The 17,804-nt window shown below is 45.2% G+C and overlaps 1 protein-coding gene across 8 annotated transcripts in view; it reads left to right on the top strand.

The window, feature by feature from the left end:
* Positions 1–17,804, top strand: part of LOC137423373 (phosphomannomutase 2) — an 85,090-nt gene that overhangs the window by 53,731 nt on the left and 13,555 nt on the right. For all 8 annotated transcript variants that reach the window (XM_078774293.1, XM_068110458.2, XM_068110459.2 and 5 more), the window contains exons 7-8: positions 7,152–7,227; positions 12,605–12,720. In XM_078774293.1, coding sequence (XP_078630419.1) covers positions 7,152–7,227; positions 12,605–12,720 — 192 coding nt within the window. The remainder of the gene's footprint in view (positions 1–7,151; positions 7,228–12,604; positions 12,721–17,804) is intronic.

The following is a 17,804-nucleotide window of genomic DNA, read 5'->3' as shown; positions in this document are numbered from 1 at the left end:
TAAGTCGTACAAGCTAATGCGACCACTCATTCTTCTGGGAAGAATCCCATGCATATGCTGGTCACACTTATAAGTCGCCTAAGTCTTTATAAGTTCATCAAATACTGACACCGCGATTGACATTCGCTGAGGTAAATATTGATATCTCTTCTGAGGTAAAAAAAAAACAAAAACAAAAAAACAGTTTGAAAGCATTATACATATCAAACGATACATTTTATGAAATGGGGAAACCTAATACACACTTTGGTGGTTTTAAAATGACAGAATACGTCTTTATTAGTAAACAAGAATGTATCAATTGAATGCAGATTTATTAGCAACAACGATGAACAATCAATCTGCAAGACAAAGAAAGCGATGGTAGATATTAGAATAAGATAATAGATACAGAATATGCAAATAACAATGCGCAGTATTACACAAGATGAGAACGCAATAGAGAACAGCACCATACAAGAGTTGTCTATCTCCCTTTCCCAAAAATGTTCAATTGTGACACAGAATAGAACGAAAACTGGAGACCAAGAAAAAGGATCACATGAGTTTATAATTTATACTCTTCTGAATTGAATCGGGCTGGTGGTTTGATAATTCGCTTCGGGCGGCCCGTCACCACCCGATCAATCGGCGGAGTCCTCTGAGGGCAGTTCGTAATTTCCTGGTCCATTGTGGGAGTCTCCGGTGGGTGGTTCACTATCGCCCTGTCCGACGCCGGAGTCCCCTCCAGCTGGTCCATCATCACCCGAACCGTCAAGGGGGCAGAAATAGGCAGTGACTGTGGAGGTGTGGCGGTGGTCTGCACATGTGGTTGGTTAGCGACTCTCGCGGGTGGTGTCATCGCGGTAGTGGAGCGGAATGTCTGTGATGGTAAGCCCGGCGCAATGACATGTTGGGGTTCACCCTTCTGGGGAGTGGTAATAGGATTGAGACAGACTCTTGGAGCGGCGATGGGTTGGGTACCAGACATTAAGTATTTCGGTACGATTGGCATAACGCTTGGCAACATGCCACTTTTGCCAGTCATAGTGGGAGTTGTCATGCTGAAAGGCGTAAAACGTCGCAGGAACTTACGATTCCGGAGAGTGATTCTTCCGGAGCCATCCACCTTGACAACGTATTGATCGAATTGTTTTACCTCAATCACGGTTCCGGGCCGGTCCCATTTTCGTGGTTCCAGGCCGGTCTGGTTCTGGATCCGGACATGGTCCCCAACGGCCAGTGGAGGTAGTTTTGTCGTGTGTTCAGAGAGTCTTTCGATCTCCCTGGCATGCCGAATGCGCAAAGCTTCCTCACGATTGTTGCGTGTTTCCAGCCAGGTGTCCGATGGCAAGTATCTGCCTGGGATGATGGGTATGAAGTCCTTGACTGGCCTCTTGAAGATGATCATGGCTGGAGACAACCTAGTGTCCTGATCCGGTGCATTCCGGTACTGGAGTATTGCACGTTGGAACCGATCAGTGTCTAGTTCACCATTGGAACCAGTGTTATCGGTGATCATTCTTTTCGATGTTTTGACTGCGATCTCGGCACGACAGTTGCTGTGTGGGAAGGCAGTGGATGACAATCGATGGTTAACGCCCCACCGACGCAAGAAGTCTTGGGTGTCATGTGCCGTGAATTCTGGCCCACCGTCAGATGCCAATTCGTCGGGGATACCATAAGTGGCGAAGTTCGACCGCAGACATTTCACTAGGCCTTGTGCCCCGCCAGTTGTTAGCTGAATGATTGGCCAATTAGAGTAACGATCAACGGTGACCAAATAACTCCGACCCTTGTGATGAAAGTAATCTGAACAAACGTACTGGAAAGGGTAGGCAGCTTCAGCTGAGGCTGTAGGTGGAGCGCTTGGTTGCGATGGGGCCATCCGATTGCAGTGTGAGCAGCGATTGCGCATCTCATGAATCTGGGGAGTGATTCCAGGCCAAAAGATCGAGCTGCTGGCCCGGGTGGTCATAGCCGTGACTTCTTGGTGAGCAGCATGAAGATTCTCAAGGACAAGCTTCCGTAGCTTCGGTGGGATGATAATCCTCCCCTTGTAGACCACTATGCCATCAATAGTGTAGAGGTGTTCACGGAAGGGAAAGTATTCCAAAATGGACACGGGGAAATCGTCCCGACTGACAGGTAGACCCTGCTCAATAGAATTGAGTAACTGCAGCATCTGAGTGTCACTTGCTGTTTCGTCCCGAACATCGTCCCAAATGACGGACCGCACAGAATCGAGCGTCTTGATGGCTGCCATAGAAATAGCCATTTCCATGCCAGTGTCGTCATCTGTGGTCCACAGCCCAGTCAAGGTGTGCTGTCGTAGTGTAGTCGATGTGGCCACATCCATAATGGAGGAAATGTCATCCACCAGTGGCAGTCGTTCCGATGGTCTGGCACCCGACGGATGTCGTGAAATCGCATCTGGTACGCAGTGTCGTTTTCCCGGGATGTGGATAATTCGGAAACGATATGCTAGAGTACTTTCTTTCAAGTTGGCAAGCCGCGTGTTATGGATGTCCTCTAATTGTCTGTCGCCAAGAAGCTTGATTAAGGGCTTGTGATCGACGGCAATAATCAGGTTCTTGCATCCCAACACAAAATACTTTACTTTTTCCAGGCTGTCCGCCACTGCTAGAGCTTCACCCTCTATCAGAGTATAGCGCGACTCCGCTGCATGGGTGAAGCGGCCTCCAGCAAGGGTGATTTTCCAGCCATCGGGGCAGCACTGTGGGGTTTCACCAGGGCATCTGCAGTGTTTTTGGAGGAGCCAGAAGCCAATCCCATCCTTCGACCAGTCAGTTGCGAGACATGTTGTCCGTTCCTTGTCAAAGATCCGGACCCCATTTGCGACTTCAGATATGATGAGTCGTTTTGATTCTTCGAATAGGGATTGTAGTGTTGCATCCCAGTAGAAGGGGGTGGATGGTTTTAGGAGGTCCCGAAAAGGTCGCATCTTCTCGGTCATGCTGAAGCAGTATGTTACCTGATTGACTAGCCCAAACCAGGAGCGGATGTCAGTAATTGTTTTTGGTGTGGGGAAGTCCTGTATCGCTTGGAGATACCTTTGGCATGGTCGTACACTGTCCATGGTGATCTCGAATCCAGCGAATTCGACCGTGTCCTGACCAAAATGGAATTTCGTCGGGTTTTGCGTAATCCCATTACGGCCGCACAGGTCGAGCCAGTTGCATGTCTGAAAAAAGCTCTCTTCCAATGTGTCGCTCCACATGATGGTATCATCAATACATTTGGACTTGTTTTTGAAGTCCGATACAATTTCGTCAAATCGTCTGGAGTATCCATCACCTGAAGCGATGTAACCTTGGGGAGTGGTGGAGTAACGGTATCGGCCCCATGGTGTGATGAACGTTGTCAGATGGCGGTCACATTCTCTGATTGGAACGCTGTGATAGCCATTCCAGGCGTCTGTTACCGTCTTTTTGGTGTTATGTGGCACCGCCATTGCTTGATGGAAGGGTGACTGGGTGTGGTGGGTCTCACGTGTGCAGTGCGCATTCAGTGGTTGCAGATCAACTGTCCTCCGTGGGGTCCCATCCTTCTTTGGACAGACGACCATTCTGCTGCACCATGTCACTGGTTCACCAATTGGCACCGGTTCCAGAACCCCTAACTTGATGTCGCGATCGATACCAGCCTTGACTTCTGCCTGCCAGTGTAAGGGGACAGGCACTGGGGTGTGCACCGCTTTTGGTGTGCACTGCCTCAGAGACGGCAGTCAATGTCCCGCTGGTGGAGCTTTCCCGCAGTATTTTCGGGATCTCAGCATATGGCCCTTTCTCTGGGCGTTGTTTTCCTCATCCTTTGCTGCTTTGGCGACCTATGTTATTCTATTATGAGGAAGAAGTTTGTCACTGGGGAAGTGCAGGACACGCTCTGTCCAGGAGAGACAGCAGATAACCTGTTTTGGTTCGTGCGGCCTAGCACAGAGGTTTAAACTGGACTCTTGGAATTGGCAGCTGCCTGGAGCTGCAACTCGTGAGCTGTCGGGTGAATCTGGAAACCGTAGAGTCTAGGCATAAAGAAAGAGATTGATTGTTCATAAACAAGAATGTATCAATTGAATGCAGGTTTATTAGCAACAACGATGAACAATCAATCTGCAAGACAAAGAAAGCGATGGTAGATATTAGAATAAGATAATAGATACAGAATATGCAAATAACAATGCGCAGTATTACACAAGATGAGAACGCAATAGAGAACAGCACCATACAAGAGTTGTCTAATTAGAAAAAAAAAAAAACCTTGAAGACGACGCTGCTAACAAAATACACCGCTCTAACGCATAACCACGAGTTTAAACTACATTTACAACAAATATGAAAACTATTTTCATATCACAATGTTAAATATAGAATATATAGAAGATAATGTTAAAAAAAAATGAGCCCTATCTTCCAATGGTAAACAATCCTTCAAAAAATTCCTGGATCCAGAATAATATCCTGAGCTTCACCAAAAACTAATCAATTCTTCCTTATCCGAAGGGCAATCCACCCACCAACTTTCATCCAAATCCGTTCAGAATTTTTCCAGATATCTTGTTCACAAACACCCGAACACACACGCACACACACACGCACACACGGACACGATCGAATGCATGACTCCCTGGCGGGAGTAAAAAGGGAACCATGATGATTGTCATGGGGCCCGCAAGGCTAACCCCCGCTCTAGCAGGGAAAAATGGCCTTAAAAAGGGCTGTGTGCTGAGTGCTCCTAGTCTTTAATAATGCAATTGTTGATTGCTCAATGCATCCATTTAAATTGTGTTTCCGCAAGGGCATCAGATGACATTGTTTATAACTTCCTCATGTTCCATGCAGTGAAATTTAAACCTTTGCATTGCCTTTTTTAATGCTTGCATTTAAATAGAGGTGCACATTTTTGCTCAGATTGCCAAAACGTTTTGTACACAACATAGAATAAATAGCACCGCAAAGCGGGCATAACCCCTCAGCCCATGCATGGTGAAAGGAAGCATTGATGATAATTTGTTATTTGAAGCGAAGTTGTATACCGAGTAGGATTTTGCAGTAAAGAAATTTCATGATAATGGCGATGTGTGGATATAATTATTGAATAGAACGATTCAAAAAGATATAGCAGCTGCATGTGGGAGCATATAACAGCATGATTGAATATAGGAGTGGGTATAAATTTATAGTGAGTGGCCAAAGAAGACCATAGAAAAGGATACCTTTAACTTTGAATTAATGTCAATGAACCATTTAATATATCTATTGCAGCATGCATCGTGCAGGATGGCTACCGTGGCGGCCATATTGAAAATCACAGCGTGCCCATTTTAGAAAGGAACCTTCCTCTACCCAACCCCAACACACACTGCAAAAATGAATTTAATCGGACAAGCCATTCTGCTCGAAATTGAGGGAAACCAATTTCAAGATGGCTGCCGTGGCGGCCATATTGAAAATCGCAGCACACCCATTTTCGAAAGGAACCTTCCTCTACTCAACCCCAACACACACTGCAAAAATAGATTTAATCGGACAAGCCGTTCTCCTCGAGATTGATGGAAACCAAAAGTTGATGGATGCCCGGATGGCTGCCATGGCGGCCATATTGAAAATCGCAGCGCACCCATTTTCGAAAGGAACCTTCCACTACTCAACCCCAACACACACTGCAAAAATTGATTTAATTGGACAAGCCGTTCTCCTTGAAATTGATGGAAACCAATTTCAAGATGGCTGCCATGGTGGCCATATTGAAAATTGCAGCGCGCCCATGAACCTTCCTCTACTCAACCCCAACACACACTGCAAAAATAGATTTAATCGGACAAGCCGTTCTGCTCGAAATTGACGGAAACCAATTTCAAGATGGCTACCGTGGCGGCCATATTGAAAATCGCAGCACACCCATTTTCGAAAGGCACCTTCCTCTACTCAACCCCAACACACACTGAAAAAATGGATTTAATCAGACAAGCCGTTCTGCTCGAAATTGACGGAAACCAATTTCAAGATGGCTGCCGTGGCGTCTATATTGAAAATCGCAGCGCACCCATTTTCGAAAGGCACCTTCCTCTACTCAGCCCCAATACACACTGCAAACATGGATTTAATCGGACAAGCCATTCTGCTCGAAATTGACGGAAACCAATTTCAAGATGGCTACCGTGGCGGCCATATTGAAAATCGCAGCACACCCATTTTCGAAAGGAACCTTCCTCTACTCAACCCCAACACACACTGCAAAAATGGATTTAATCGGACAAGCCGTTCTGCTCGAAATTGACGGAAACCAATTTCAAGATGGCTACCGTGGCGGCCATATTGAAAATCGCAGCACACCCATTTTCGAAAGGAACCTTCCTCTACTCAACCCCAACACACACTGCAAAAATGGATTTAATCGGACAAGCCATTCTGCTCGAAATTGACGGAAACCAATTTCAAGATGGCTACCGTGGCGGCCATATTGAAAATCGCAGCACACCCATTTTCGAAAGGAACCTTCCTCTACTCAACCCCAACACACACTGCAAAAATGGATTTAATCGGACAAGCCGTTCTCCTTGAAATTGACGGAAACCAAAACTTGACGGACGCCCGGACAACGCCTGTGACGACAATACCCCTTAGTCCAATTTGGGCTGAGTGGTGAAAACTAGAACGACACTCGGTAGAGAGCATACCTCTGCCAGGCTGAGCAGTTTACGTTTTGTATCCCACTGATAGGCAGGATCTGGATTCAGACTTGAACCAAAATCGAATCGGCTTGTTCTTGTCAACTAACCAACTCAGCCACCAAGTTTTTTTTCATAATCCGTCCATAACTTTTGGAAATATCGTGCTTAGATATCTTTTTTGGCCTGATCTCTCAGTGGTGAAGAATCACTTTAAAAAATTCTCGTATCCGATTTTGGATCTTCAAAATCGACCCAATTCGTCTTTGTCACACGCCCAACCTGTTCACCGAATTTCGTCCGAGTTCGTTCATAACTTTTTGATATATCCTGCTCACCGACAGTCAAACAAACAGGGGTGAAAACACAACCTCTGTCCACCTTCAGTGGCGAAGGTAAAAAAAAAGAAAAAAAAAAAAAAGATTGGAGAGCTGTGTTATCACATGTACAGTATGTATTTCCTTTCTTCCTTCATTATCCACAGAAAGAGGGCATTCGGAAACAATTTGTGGAGGATCTGCAGAGGGAGTTCGCTGGTAAAGGCCTGCAGTTCAGCATCGGTATGTCCTCACCTGTATTCATCAACCCTCACTGATCACTAGATGGCAGGCAAAACTAGCCAGCACCATTGTCTTACAGCAACCATTGCAGCAAGTCTTTCTCTGGACTTGCATTATTTCCTCCTTTAGGGTGCCTTTGTTTTTGCAGTGATCTTCCGTCCACACTCAATTTGACATTGCTAAATAATGATATCTGTAGTTTGGTTTTCATCTGGTGGTCTATGTGTCACCTCTTGTGTATTCATTTAATTTATCTTTATGATTTGTAAACCATCTCTGATGGGTTACAACCTTGTAACTACTCCTGCTTTGAGGACTTTACCATCTCTGATGGTATCTCTTTCGCATTTATTGCCACTATTCTTGTATTGGATGTAGGCAGCACTTCTTTCGAGCAAGATCAAGTGATGGGCCCTGTTTGCTAATATGTATCTCACAGTGGTCATCGTCATTCGTAATTCCTCTGATAGTGAAGCAGTACATGGCAGCCTGCAACAACACCTTGACACGTAATAACAGGAAAGACCTTAGCCCGACATCCCAGACTTTCAGGGCACCACCATCCCAGAATTCTCCAATGTCAACATCATGTAAGTCATGAAATTGCCAGAAACTCACTAGGCCAGCCACATAAACACCATAATCCCAACAGTAGGACAGAGGCTGGGCACTCTGCAATGTGTGACTCATCTCCTGACCTCCTCAACACCTCTCCATCATATAAGAGCCAGATCAGGAGTGTGAAGGAACGCACACTGCTTTCTTTGGGGGTGGGATCATCTGAAACAACATGTAGGAAATTCAGCTCCATCTAGGACAGAGCTGTGCTTACTTTGTTGGCTTCCCTGTCTCACTGGTAATCTGTGGCTGCAGTGTATGCTATCACAACCTATATTATCAGGAACAACAAGAGAGGCATCATGATTGGAACAACCTTCCAACTTCCACTTTACTTAAAGTCATATAACATTCTGATTTGGACATATATCACCACTTCATCATAGGTGTGAAAAAACCCCAGGATGTACTATCACAGGCAAACCAATCCCACAGGTACTTGAGCAGTTTAAAGAGAAGGCCCGCCACCATATTCTCAACATAATGTGAGAAAGCCACTAGATCTTATTATGGCGGGAAGGTTATTAATAAAACTAATTAAGTTTGTGCTAATTAAATAACTGAAGATGCTGGGCCAAGGACACTGCTTTGAGGAATTCCTGCTGCTATGTCCTGTGGTTATATGATATTGTCACCTTTGCTTTCAGTCATTGTAGGATTGTCCCTTTGAAAACAATCAAGTCCCTTGCTTTGAAAGATAGTTAAGAAGATTTTAAAAATATGATGAGATGTTGTATGCTTCCCAAATTTGATGCACAATTGGGCCACAGCCATCGTTTATTAAGACTTGAACATGTTTCCCTGTCTCACTGGTAATCTGTGGCTGCAGTGTATGCTATCACAACCTATTTTGGTTGTGATATCACAACCTAAATAACCTATTTTGTCTGAATCATTAAGGGTGAATCTCCTAACAATGTTGCATTTATATTCTGATAGTTATGTCTGGTTTCAAAATGGTAGTGCATCCATCTACCTTGCCACTTTTCTGCCAAAAGAGCTCGTAGGAACACGATAAATTTCACACATCATCCATATCTACATAAGTTAAATCTTGATGCATTTGATACAAATGAGCATTTTTTGGATAAATTGTAATGATGTAACGTTGATTATTATCTTCAACTGCCAAATTACATGATTTATTGTATTGATTAACTTCTAGAAAAACACCTTCCAAGACTTGGTGGCATCCCTCATGGCATTAAGAGTCCGACCCTTAATTTGGTTTAGGTCTTAATAATGTGATAAAATGTTCAAATTTAAATGTAATATCCAAAATATTAAATAGAAAATTTAAAAAGAATAAACAACATATTTATGGAGTTTAACTGAGTAGTACAGAGGTATTGTCCTCACCTTTGAGCTGCCTAATCTGGGTTTGATTCTCGACCCTCCAATAAACCTCAGATTTGTGCTTTGCAGACAGAGTGTTAGATTATGAAGTGTGCTGTCCCTCAGATGGACCTCAACATCAGTTTAATCCAATGATGTCTTTTGATTAAGCATAGGCAAGTTATTTCCAACACCCTGGCTAAATGTCAAATTCTTACCTTAACTTAGCACTCCTTTTGCAAGCAACTGTGAACTATTAGCTAAATGATTTGTCCATGAAACCTCTTCAAGACACTTTATTATCTTTATTATTGGAAACGTCAGTTAAGATGTGCTATAAGTGATGATATTGTTATGAATTTGGGTAGTGATACATAGAGCAGAATAGATCTGAGTAGGTACCATGCTTCGAGATGTCGCGGTAAGGACAAATACCTGTAATAAGTTCATGTATAGGCGTTTTGTCGGTTAAGGTGTATAATTGTGAATCTACCAGGAGATTCGGGTGATAGGTAGTGTAGGGATTAAGAATAAGCCCCTGTGTGTCCTCACCTGGTTAGCCAAACCTCTGTCCATTTTGGCACTGCACACCACTTAAACACTTAGTGAGGATCCCTTAGTACAACATTAATAACGCCCTCCCCCCTGACAGGACTTAGGAAGAAATCAGGCCAGGACACTGCCGATAATGGCCGCCACCATTTACACCTCCGAGAGGCCTATCCACCTCGCATAGCATGTGCTATAACACAAGGAGCAGGGGCGGGAGTGGAAGTGACGCAGTGGGCGTGTGCCTGGGCGAGTCGGTAGAGGCTCTGATTGGTTGGCAGCGCGCCAGGGCTGACGTCACCGGCCGAGGCTAAAAACAAGAGCGCGTGGAACGGAAGGAAGTTCAGTTGAGTGGAGAGAGGAGAGTTAAGAGTTTGTGTGCACGAGTGGGCAGTGCGGAGTTCGAGAGAGAGATCTGATCCCGAGGTCGTTTGAGGTGCGCAGGAGTTGAGCAGTGCGGTGCAGTTCAGAGCCCGAGTTGGTTTCGCAGTTCAGCGCGGTTGATCCATGGTCGATCGCAGTTGGATTCCTGGCAGCGCAGTTCAGAGATCCCAACCCGAGTTGGGCTGAGGTGTAGCCCGAGTGGAGCTCTCTGTCCTGCTGTGGGACCTCGTGGTGCTTTGGAGCTTGGTGCACGGACCTCGTGTGCAGCGGCGAGGGCGTTGGCCTGGGCCAAGCGGGGCGTGCGAGGCGGACGGAGGATTCCTCCACGCCAGAGTTTGGAACCGCGTTGGACGGACAAGACAACGAGAGCAGATAAGACCGAGCTCCGCGGTTACACGATACATGACGTGTTCTTTTTGTTAATTCATCCCCTGTTTGTATTTGATATCTGGTGTGCGGGATCCCGAAGTAGGATATTTTATTACCGGCGCGTGCTTTTTCCTGTCCTTGCTTTTCCCAATAAACCCTTATATTATTTGCTGTACATATTCCTGAATGCAGTTTTCCGGGTGGTTGATTTTCACAGTTAAGGCTGCAGGGCTCTCGTCGTTCCCCTCCATCCTGCGCGCTTGGGGCTTTTGGTTTTGGAATCCGCCATTGAGTTTTCGCCTCGGGAGTTAAAGCCTTCGTGATCGGCATCCGCAACTCTGGTGTTAATCGGAGTTGCGCAACAATATTTATAGAATAAACAATTAAGACATGAAAGAGCAATCATACATTGCAAACCCTCACCAGGACATGTTTGTGTGGTGTATTTTGTGGGGTGTTTATTAGCTGCTGTGTTTTTGCGGTTCATTGATGATGTCGATTTATGTTCAACCCAATATGGCTGCCAAAACACCCGACCAATGACGTTGTCAATTTAGTTCTCCCATATCATTTTTGTGTAGATAATGCTCAATAAATTTCAAACTGATCGGATCAACCATTCAATTCGTCCAATTATGACGTCATAATGAAGGCACCGATGACATCATCACTAACAAATGTTATTCCCCATGGAGAGTTCTTTACATTGAGCCATGTCTCAGTTTTTTCTATGCAGCGCTTTGGAAGATATAGAGGTGCAAAGTTTTTCGGTTTTTCCAAGAGGGTGCTTGTACCATGTGACCTATGACATCATAATTATCAATACAAAATTCTACAGGAGGAGGCACGCCGATGGTGAAAATTTCCTGTCAATCGGACCAACGGTTGCAGAGAAAAGCATATTTATTCTGTGCGGACAAACAGACAGACAAACAAATAAACGGACCCAAATGCAATACCCTCTCCTCTAGCGAGAGTAAATATAATAATTATAGATAACTAGAAAATAGGGCAAAATGGAGAAAATTGTCATGGGGACCGCAAGGCTAACCCCCGCTCTAGTAGGGAAAATGGCCTTTAAAATGCATGTTGTTGTTGTTTGTTGTAGCAGGGGTACCAGCAGAATATTATAATAATTGCCTGGTGCTGTTCTAATTCTGTTGGCATTTGGAAGAAAAAAAATATATAGCATACATAGCTTTGACATAGCTACAAAAGTTTAAACACTATAGAGTGATTTAACCCTTTGAGTACGGGAATTTTTTTTGATAAAAATACCCCCGGTACGGGATTAATTTGGCATTACGGGAATGCAACCACGTACTGACGATTTATTTATAGGTATAGTCGATGACGTGTAGTAACGTCATCCGTACACAAAACTTTTTTGCGGGTTGCGGCACTGGACGTCATCCATACGCAAAGGGTTAACAATGAATTAATTAATTTAAAAATCCAACTTTTTTTTTTTTCCAAAATTTCAAAACTTTGTTTGCTTGAAACACTCCTCTGCAATCACTGTTGAACCTCTGAAAATTTGCCAAAGATCTGTTCGGCCATCTCCGAGAAAAATGGTGATATGCGCGTACACACACACACACACACACACACACATGCACACACACACACACACACACACACAGAGCTCTCTTATAGTATAGATGAAGACTGAAGTATAAGATAAAAATCCAAGTTTACAGGAGAGTAAGTAGTATGCTCATAAGCAACTGCTTATTCAGGTTCTATGCTAAGGTCCCACAGTTCATAATGGATGTTTTTGGTTCATCTGACCCATTGGGGTTTGAATCCTTATTAAACAACGATATGGTGAACAGGTTACCAACTGAGTGATCTTGCCATCATTGATGACTCTTTACACTTCTTGATGCACTTTCAAGGTCTCACCAGCAATTCTTATAAAAGTCACGCTTTTTACCACTGGGCGCCAGGTCGGGCGTTTGTGTTGTGCTGTTTTCTTGCTGGTGATGGATGAAGTCTGCCATAAGTTGTCTAGATTTAGACCATATTTGGAGGTTAGTTAATTTAAAATCGGGCTGAAATATGCAAACTGAACTTTTGACTATGGTGAAAGTGAGTTGCATGTTCTTGTTGGTTTTTCCAGGGGGGCAGATTAGTTTTGATGTGTTCCCGGATGGCTGGGACAAGCGCTTTTGCTTGGACATTCTAGCCAAGGAGGGCCTTACCTGCATCCACTTCTTTGGCGACAGAACATCTCCGGTAGGAACATCAATTCTGTCTGTGGTTTAGATTTTAACCTTTTTCCTGCTTTTAAAAATGACTCTTTACAGATAACTGTAGCAACTTCTGAAATCTAGTTTGAGCAAATTAAATACAGAAGTTTCAAATGCTGTAGTTTGTGAATACCTGTATTAATAATTTTAATTGTTTAATTGTTAATAATAAAAATAATGAAAACAACATTTTGATAGTGGCCTAGCCACATATCTGCAATGTTTGCAAGATCCTTTTTTTTTTGGGATACAAGATCGAGGCTCGTGAAAGAGCTAACATTGATCATACAAAAAATCAAAATGACACATAAACATATAATAAGGGGAGCGGTCGACAAGATGGAGAGAGATGGGGAAGCAGGACATCGGGAGATCTGTGGGAGGGAGAGGGCTTGGGGGGAGGAGGCGTGGGAAGGGGGGGAGGGGGGGTGTGGAGAAGTATAAAACACAAGGACACTGCAAGGACTTCCAGGAAAGAAGTTGGTAAATTTGATGCGTCCAATTCAAAAAGATTAGTAAGACCATTTGCCTATTCTTTCCTATGACTGGTCAACCATTGCACAATGAAAGTGGGACGAGAGCAGGTACATACTTATGACGGATCAGTAGTAGAAGAAGTGAAGAGGAACAAAATGGCAATGAGAAGGAAGACCACAAAGAACTGTAGAGCCTCGTAGGAAGAAGGAAACATTTCACGGGTAATTCCGATGGAACTCACAGCATGCTTTCATAGACCAATCAGCGTCATTCTGATGGTTGAAAATTTGTGATTTGTAAGATCGGACGTGAAGCTCTAAACCCATCCTGGGGAATATCCTAAAAATGTGTGGCAACAGTACCTATGGGGCTTTCCACGAGCATGATTGTCATATTGATCACATTATGGCAGTGTGTATAGCTCTGTGGCAATCAAGTACATTAATTGACATAATAGAGTTGTGCAGCATATACATTGGCACATTTGTAAGGATTATAACATTGCTGTATTAGAACGATGATGAAAGATGATGCCAACATCAACCATGAAAGGTAATTCGATGAAGAAGCATCAATCTTGCACGGCATGATGATCCATATACAAAACAATCAAGCCCGACAACACTATCGTCATTATTAAGGAAAGGAAGAATAAACAGTGCTGTGTGATTGATGTGTCTGTCCCATCAGAGCGAAACAATGTTACAGCGAAAGGCACTAAACGGCTGTCCCAGTATAAGGATGTGTAACATCCTGTCATTATAGCATTGGTTATCGGTGCAATATGTTTGGTGAAGAAGAACCTACAGAAAGGAGTTAATAACATCGCTGACACTATTAGACTATCCAAACTGCAAAATATACTACGTTATCCTTGGCACTATGCACAATATCTGCAAAATTATGTATGCTAAATAACTCTAGCACCAGGTTAATAGCAGTAAACTGCTAATGACTATGGTTTTGGCTTGTAGTTATGGAGTCACTAACCAATGTATATTGTTGCATATAATTAGAACGACATTCTTCGATGTCACTACGTCGACCAATATGCCTCAGCCACATTATTACATCATTATCATACTGTCGCGCGAATTCCCTCAGTTAATACCATGGGATCGCGGATGGCTAAACGAACTTTAATGGAGGCTTTTATTCAATGACGGATTTGACTAGGCAGCACGGGAGGAAGAGGAAGAAGCGTGAAACCTCTTACCTGTAGCGATCTCACCAGCAGCTCCGATCCTGTCGGGAATGAACTCAAACGAACACAGGGGTAAAATGTACAAAAATAAACAGGTTTATTTTACGGAACCCGATACAAAGAAATGCGACAGAAGAACTAATTCTAAATTGGGACGTCCCCACACAGATTTCAAATACGAGACAAAGGAAGAATGAATAAAATAAATGTCCCATCGTGTATTTGTGAATGCGAGCTTATCTGTCTGGCAGTGTAGCGTCGGGTCGATGTTCTAGTGCGTCAGCCGATGCAGTTCCGGTTGGCGCGAACTGCCCGGTCCTTGGCGCGGAGCGGCCCTCGGCGCGCCCGCTCGTCAGCGCTCCAGCGCAGGCCCCGCTCGTCATTCGTCGTTCACACACCAACGCAAAGCAGAGAATCGACGGCGTTCCTTCTCTCCACCGTCTTTCGAACTGCTCGTTCCTCCACCAGGTCCGAAGCAAGGGAAAGCCCAGCGCGAAGGGACACTCAGGAGCAAGAGGCCAAGGGAAGAGAAGCGAGGGAAGAGACAGCGAAGAACCCAGCGAAGAGACAGCGAAGAGCGCGACCGAAGAGACAAAATGCCGGCAAGCGAGCGAGTTTTGTCACTTGCGCTGTGACGTCAGCCCTCCTCTCTCCTAACCAGTGTCTCGTTTCTTTGTGATCTTTTGCACCTTCTGAAGTCACCGACGCTTGTCCTCCAATCAGCGACCTGCTTCTTACCCCAACCAATCACACGTTCTCCTGGGTGTGGCTATTGCTTGTTGGTTCTTCCAAAGTCATTGTGGCGGTGGGGAAATTATTTAATGTGTGGTGCGCTAATGGGCCCATCTAATATCTACGGGATGTATTGCCATAAGGGACACTGGGATGCTCACCAAGGGAACGATACACAAGGGAATTTTACCCATAATCCCTGTACTAATTAGCATGCCCTACCCCCTCGTGGCGGGGGCAAAGATACAAGCTTAATCCGACATTTGGGCTACAGAACTTATTACATCTAGATTCCCTATGACGACAGTCGAGCACCTACCTATGCAGATCTACCTTGATCTAGATATTCCTCTACCCCTAATTCATAACACAGCCCCCTCCCCCCCCCCCCCCCCGGAACCGTAGCCCCTGCAAGGTTCACTGCAGGTGCTACCATTCCAGCCTTAATACTTACTGTCTCACACTTAATTAGCCTATGAAATAAAGCAGGAGGGCTGTGGGAAGTGAGCCGGAGCTACCTACCTGTTCTCCTTAACATGCTAATCCCTTTAAACAGTAATGCAGTCAAATATTTACAACGATTATAACTGGTCGCTCCTGCGGAGGAAGGGAAGCAGACAACACGCAAAACTCCTAACTTCACCACAAACTTAGCCTTAACTTGCAAAAACTCAAAACTTCTAATAAAACATTTGTACAACCCCTTCCTACAGACCGCGTCCCCCCGGCGGATGCAACCTTACCTGTGGGGCCATCCCAATGCACCCATAAATTTCCGTGGGCCCTGTCCTGGTGTTACAGGTGAGTGACATGGCTCAGTGGATTTCACCCACATTCATGCAACACAAACCCATAACCACACATACACAGTCCACAACACATTAGGCACAAAAATCGATACACATACTTATTTCACCCCCCCTGCAGGACCATGACATTGATGTCATATCATGTGTGTGTTTCTCTACTGGACAGCGGGGAGGTACCACACTAGTAAGATGGTGGGGGCGCTTCAGGCCCATAGTCCCAAAAATAAGTCACTTAACTCACAAGTTTGTTGCCCCCCCCGCCCCCCTTTACCTCTTGGCCCCGTGACAGTCAAGCAGCCCTTTCCACCATTACCCTGCCGGTGGGGGTCTCCACCTGCTTCAGCACAGCTACACGGGTCGCCGGGAGTCTTCCACCCCAGGGCACCCAAACAGACCCTCCACCGATGAGCTCCAATTTCCAGATACCACTGGCTGCCAGGGGGGGCCGCAGGCATCGCTCCTCAGAGCTTGATCTGTACCTGCGGACACACACACCTTCCCCACCCACAAAATCCCCAAAACACATTTCCTCCCCTGCTGCCATTCAATTTTCCAACACATTTCCAGAGAAGATGTTACAAAGAGTTGCCATGGCCTGCCTCATGTGAAATCCCATTCACATTTAACCAACACATATTTCCATTTCCAACACAATAATCACCACTCATTCTCAGTTTCCATTCTAATCGATGGATTGAGTTGGAACTTTGACTCTCTGAAAGGACGGACTGGAAAACCCTCCCATCTACATTCTCAAAAATCCTCTTCAAGAAGTTCTGTCGCTCAAGCTTTTGGGTCTCACTATCTGCCATGATGATCTTTCTTGGGAAAACCACATTTCCAAGCTGGCCTCCAAAGCCAGTCGCCGACTGGGCATCCTCCGTCGTGCAAAGTCCTTTCTTGGCACACCTGAGCTCCTCACCACATACAAGGCTTTCATCCGCAGTTCAATGGAATACTGTTCCCCCCCCCCCCTCTGGGCTGGTGCTCCTGCCTCACACCTAGCTTGGCTTCACGCTGTTGAAACCAAAGCTTTCAGAATCATTGGAATCTCCTGCGATGAAGTTAACTCCGAGGGCCTTTCACTCACTCACCGCAGGCAGGTTGGTGGTTTTTCTGTCTTCTACCGACTCCTCTCCGGCCTTGCTCCCCCAGCTCTCTCTGTGCTCTGTCCCCCCCAATATTCCTTCAGGTCGCACAAGATCTGCCTGCAACCCTCTTATGGTTAAACTGCCAAAATCTAGGCTCTCTGCTCACCTTCACTCCTTCATTCCCCTTTACTCCCGCCTCTGGAACAAACTCCCCCACTCCCTTCAATCCCACTCCTCTCTCTCCAGGTCTTTAAAACAGCTGTTCACCACCATCTCTTATCTTCCCCCATCCAAAACCTTGATCTTTTCTACCCCCGCTAATTAACCCCAGATACTTTTTTTTTTCTTTTTCTTTTTTTTCAACCTCTTTCCTGGAAGTCCTTGCAGTGTTCATATGTTTTATACCTCCCCCAAAGCCCTCCCCCTCCCACATTTCTCCCGTTGTCCCTGCTCTCAAATGTTGTGTTTGTGTCCTCCCCCCTCTCCTCTCTCCCCTCTCTCCTCTCTCCCTCTCTCCCCATCTTGTCTGCCGCTCCCCTTATTTTTTGTGTTTTGTGTGTCGGTTTGACTTTTTGTGTGATTAATGTTAGCTCTTTCACGAGCCTCGATCTTGTATACAAAAAAAAAAAAAAAAAAAGCCTGGTGTTGGCTTAGCGGTTAGGGCGCTAGCTTGGGATCCTAGGATCCTGAGTTCGAATCCCGGTCGATCGCTGAATTAACACCAGGGTGGTTGACTCAGCCTGTCATCCTTCCGAGG

Source organism: Myxine glutinosa, chromosome 3 (genome assembly GCF_964187855.1).
Source record: "Myxine glutinosa chromosome 3, kmMyxGlut1.1, whole genome shotgun sequence".
Taxonomy (NCBI): Eukaryota; Metazoa; Chordata; class Myxini; order Myxiniformes; family Myxinidae; genus Myxine; species Myxine glutinosa.
This window is presented reverse-complemented; position numbering and strand designations above follow the sequence as displayed.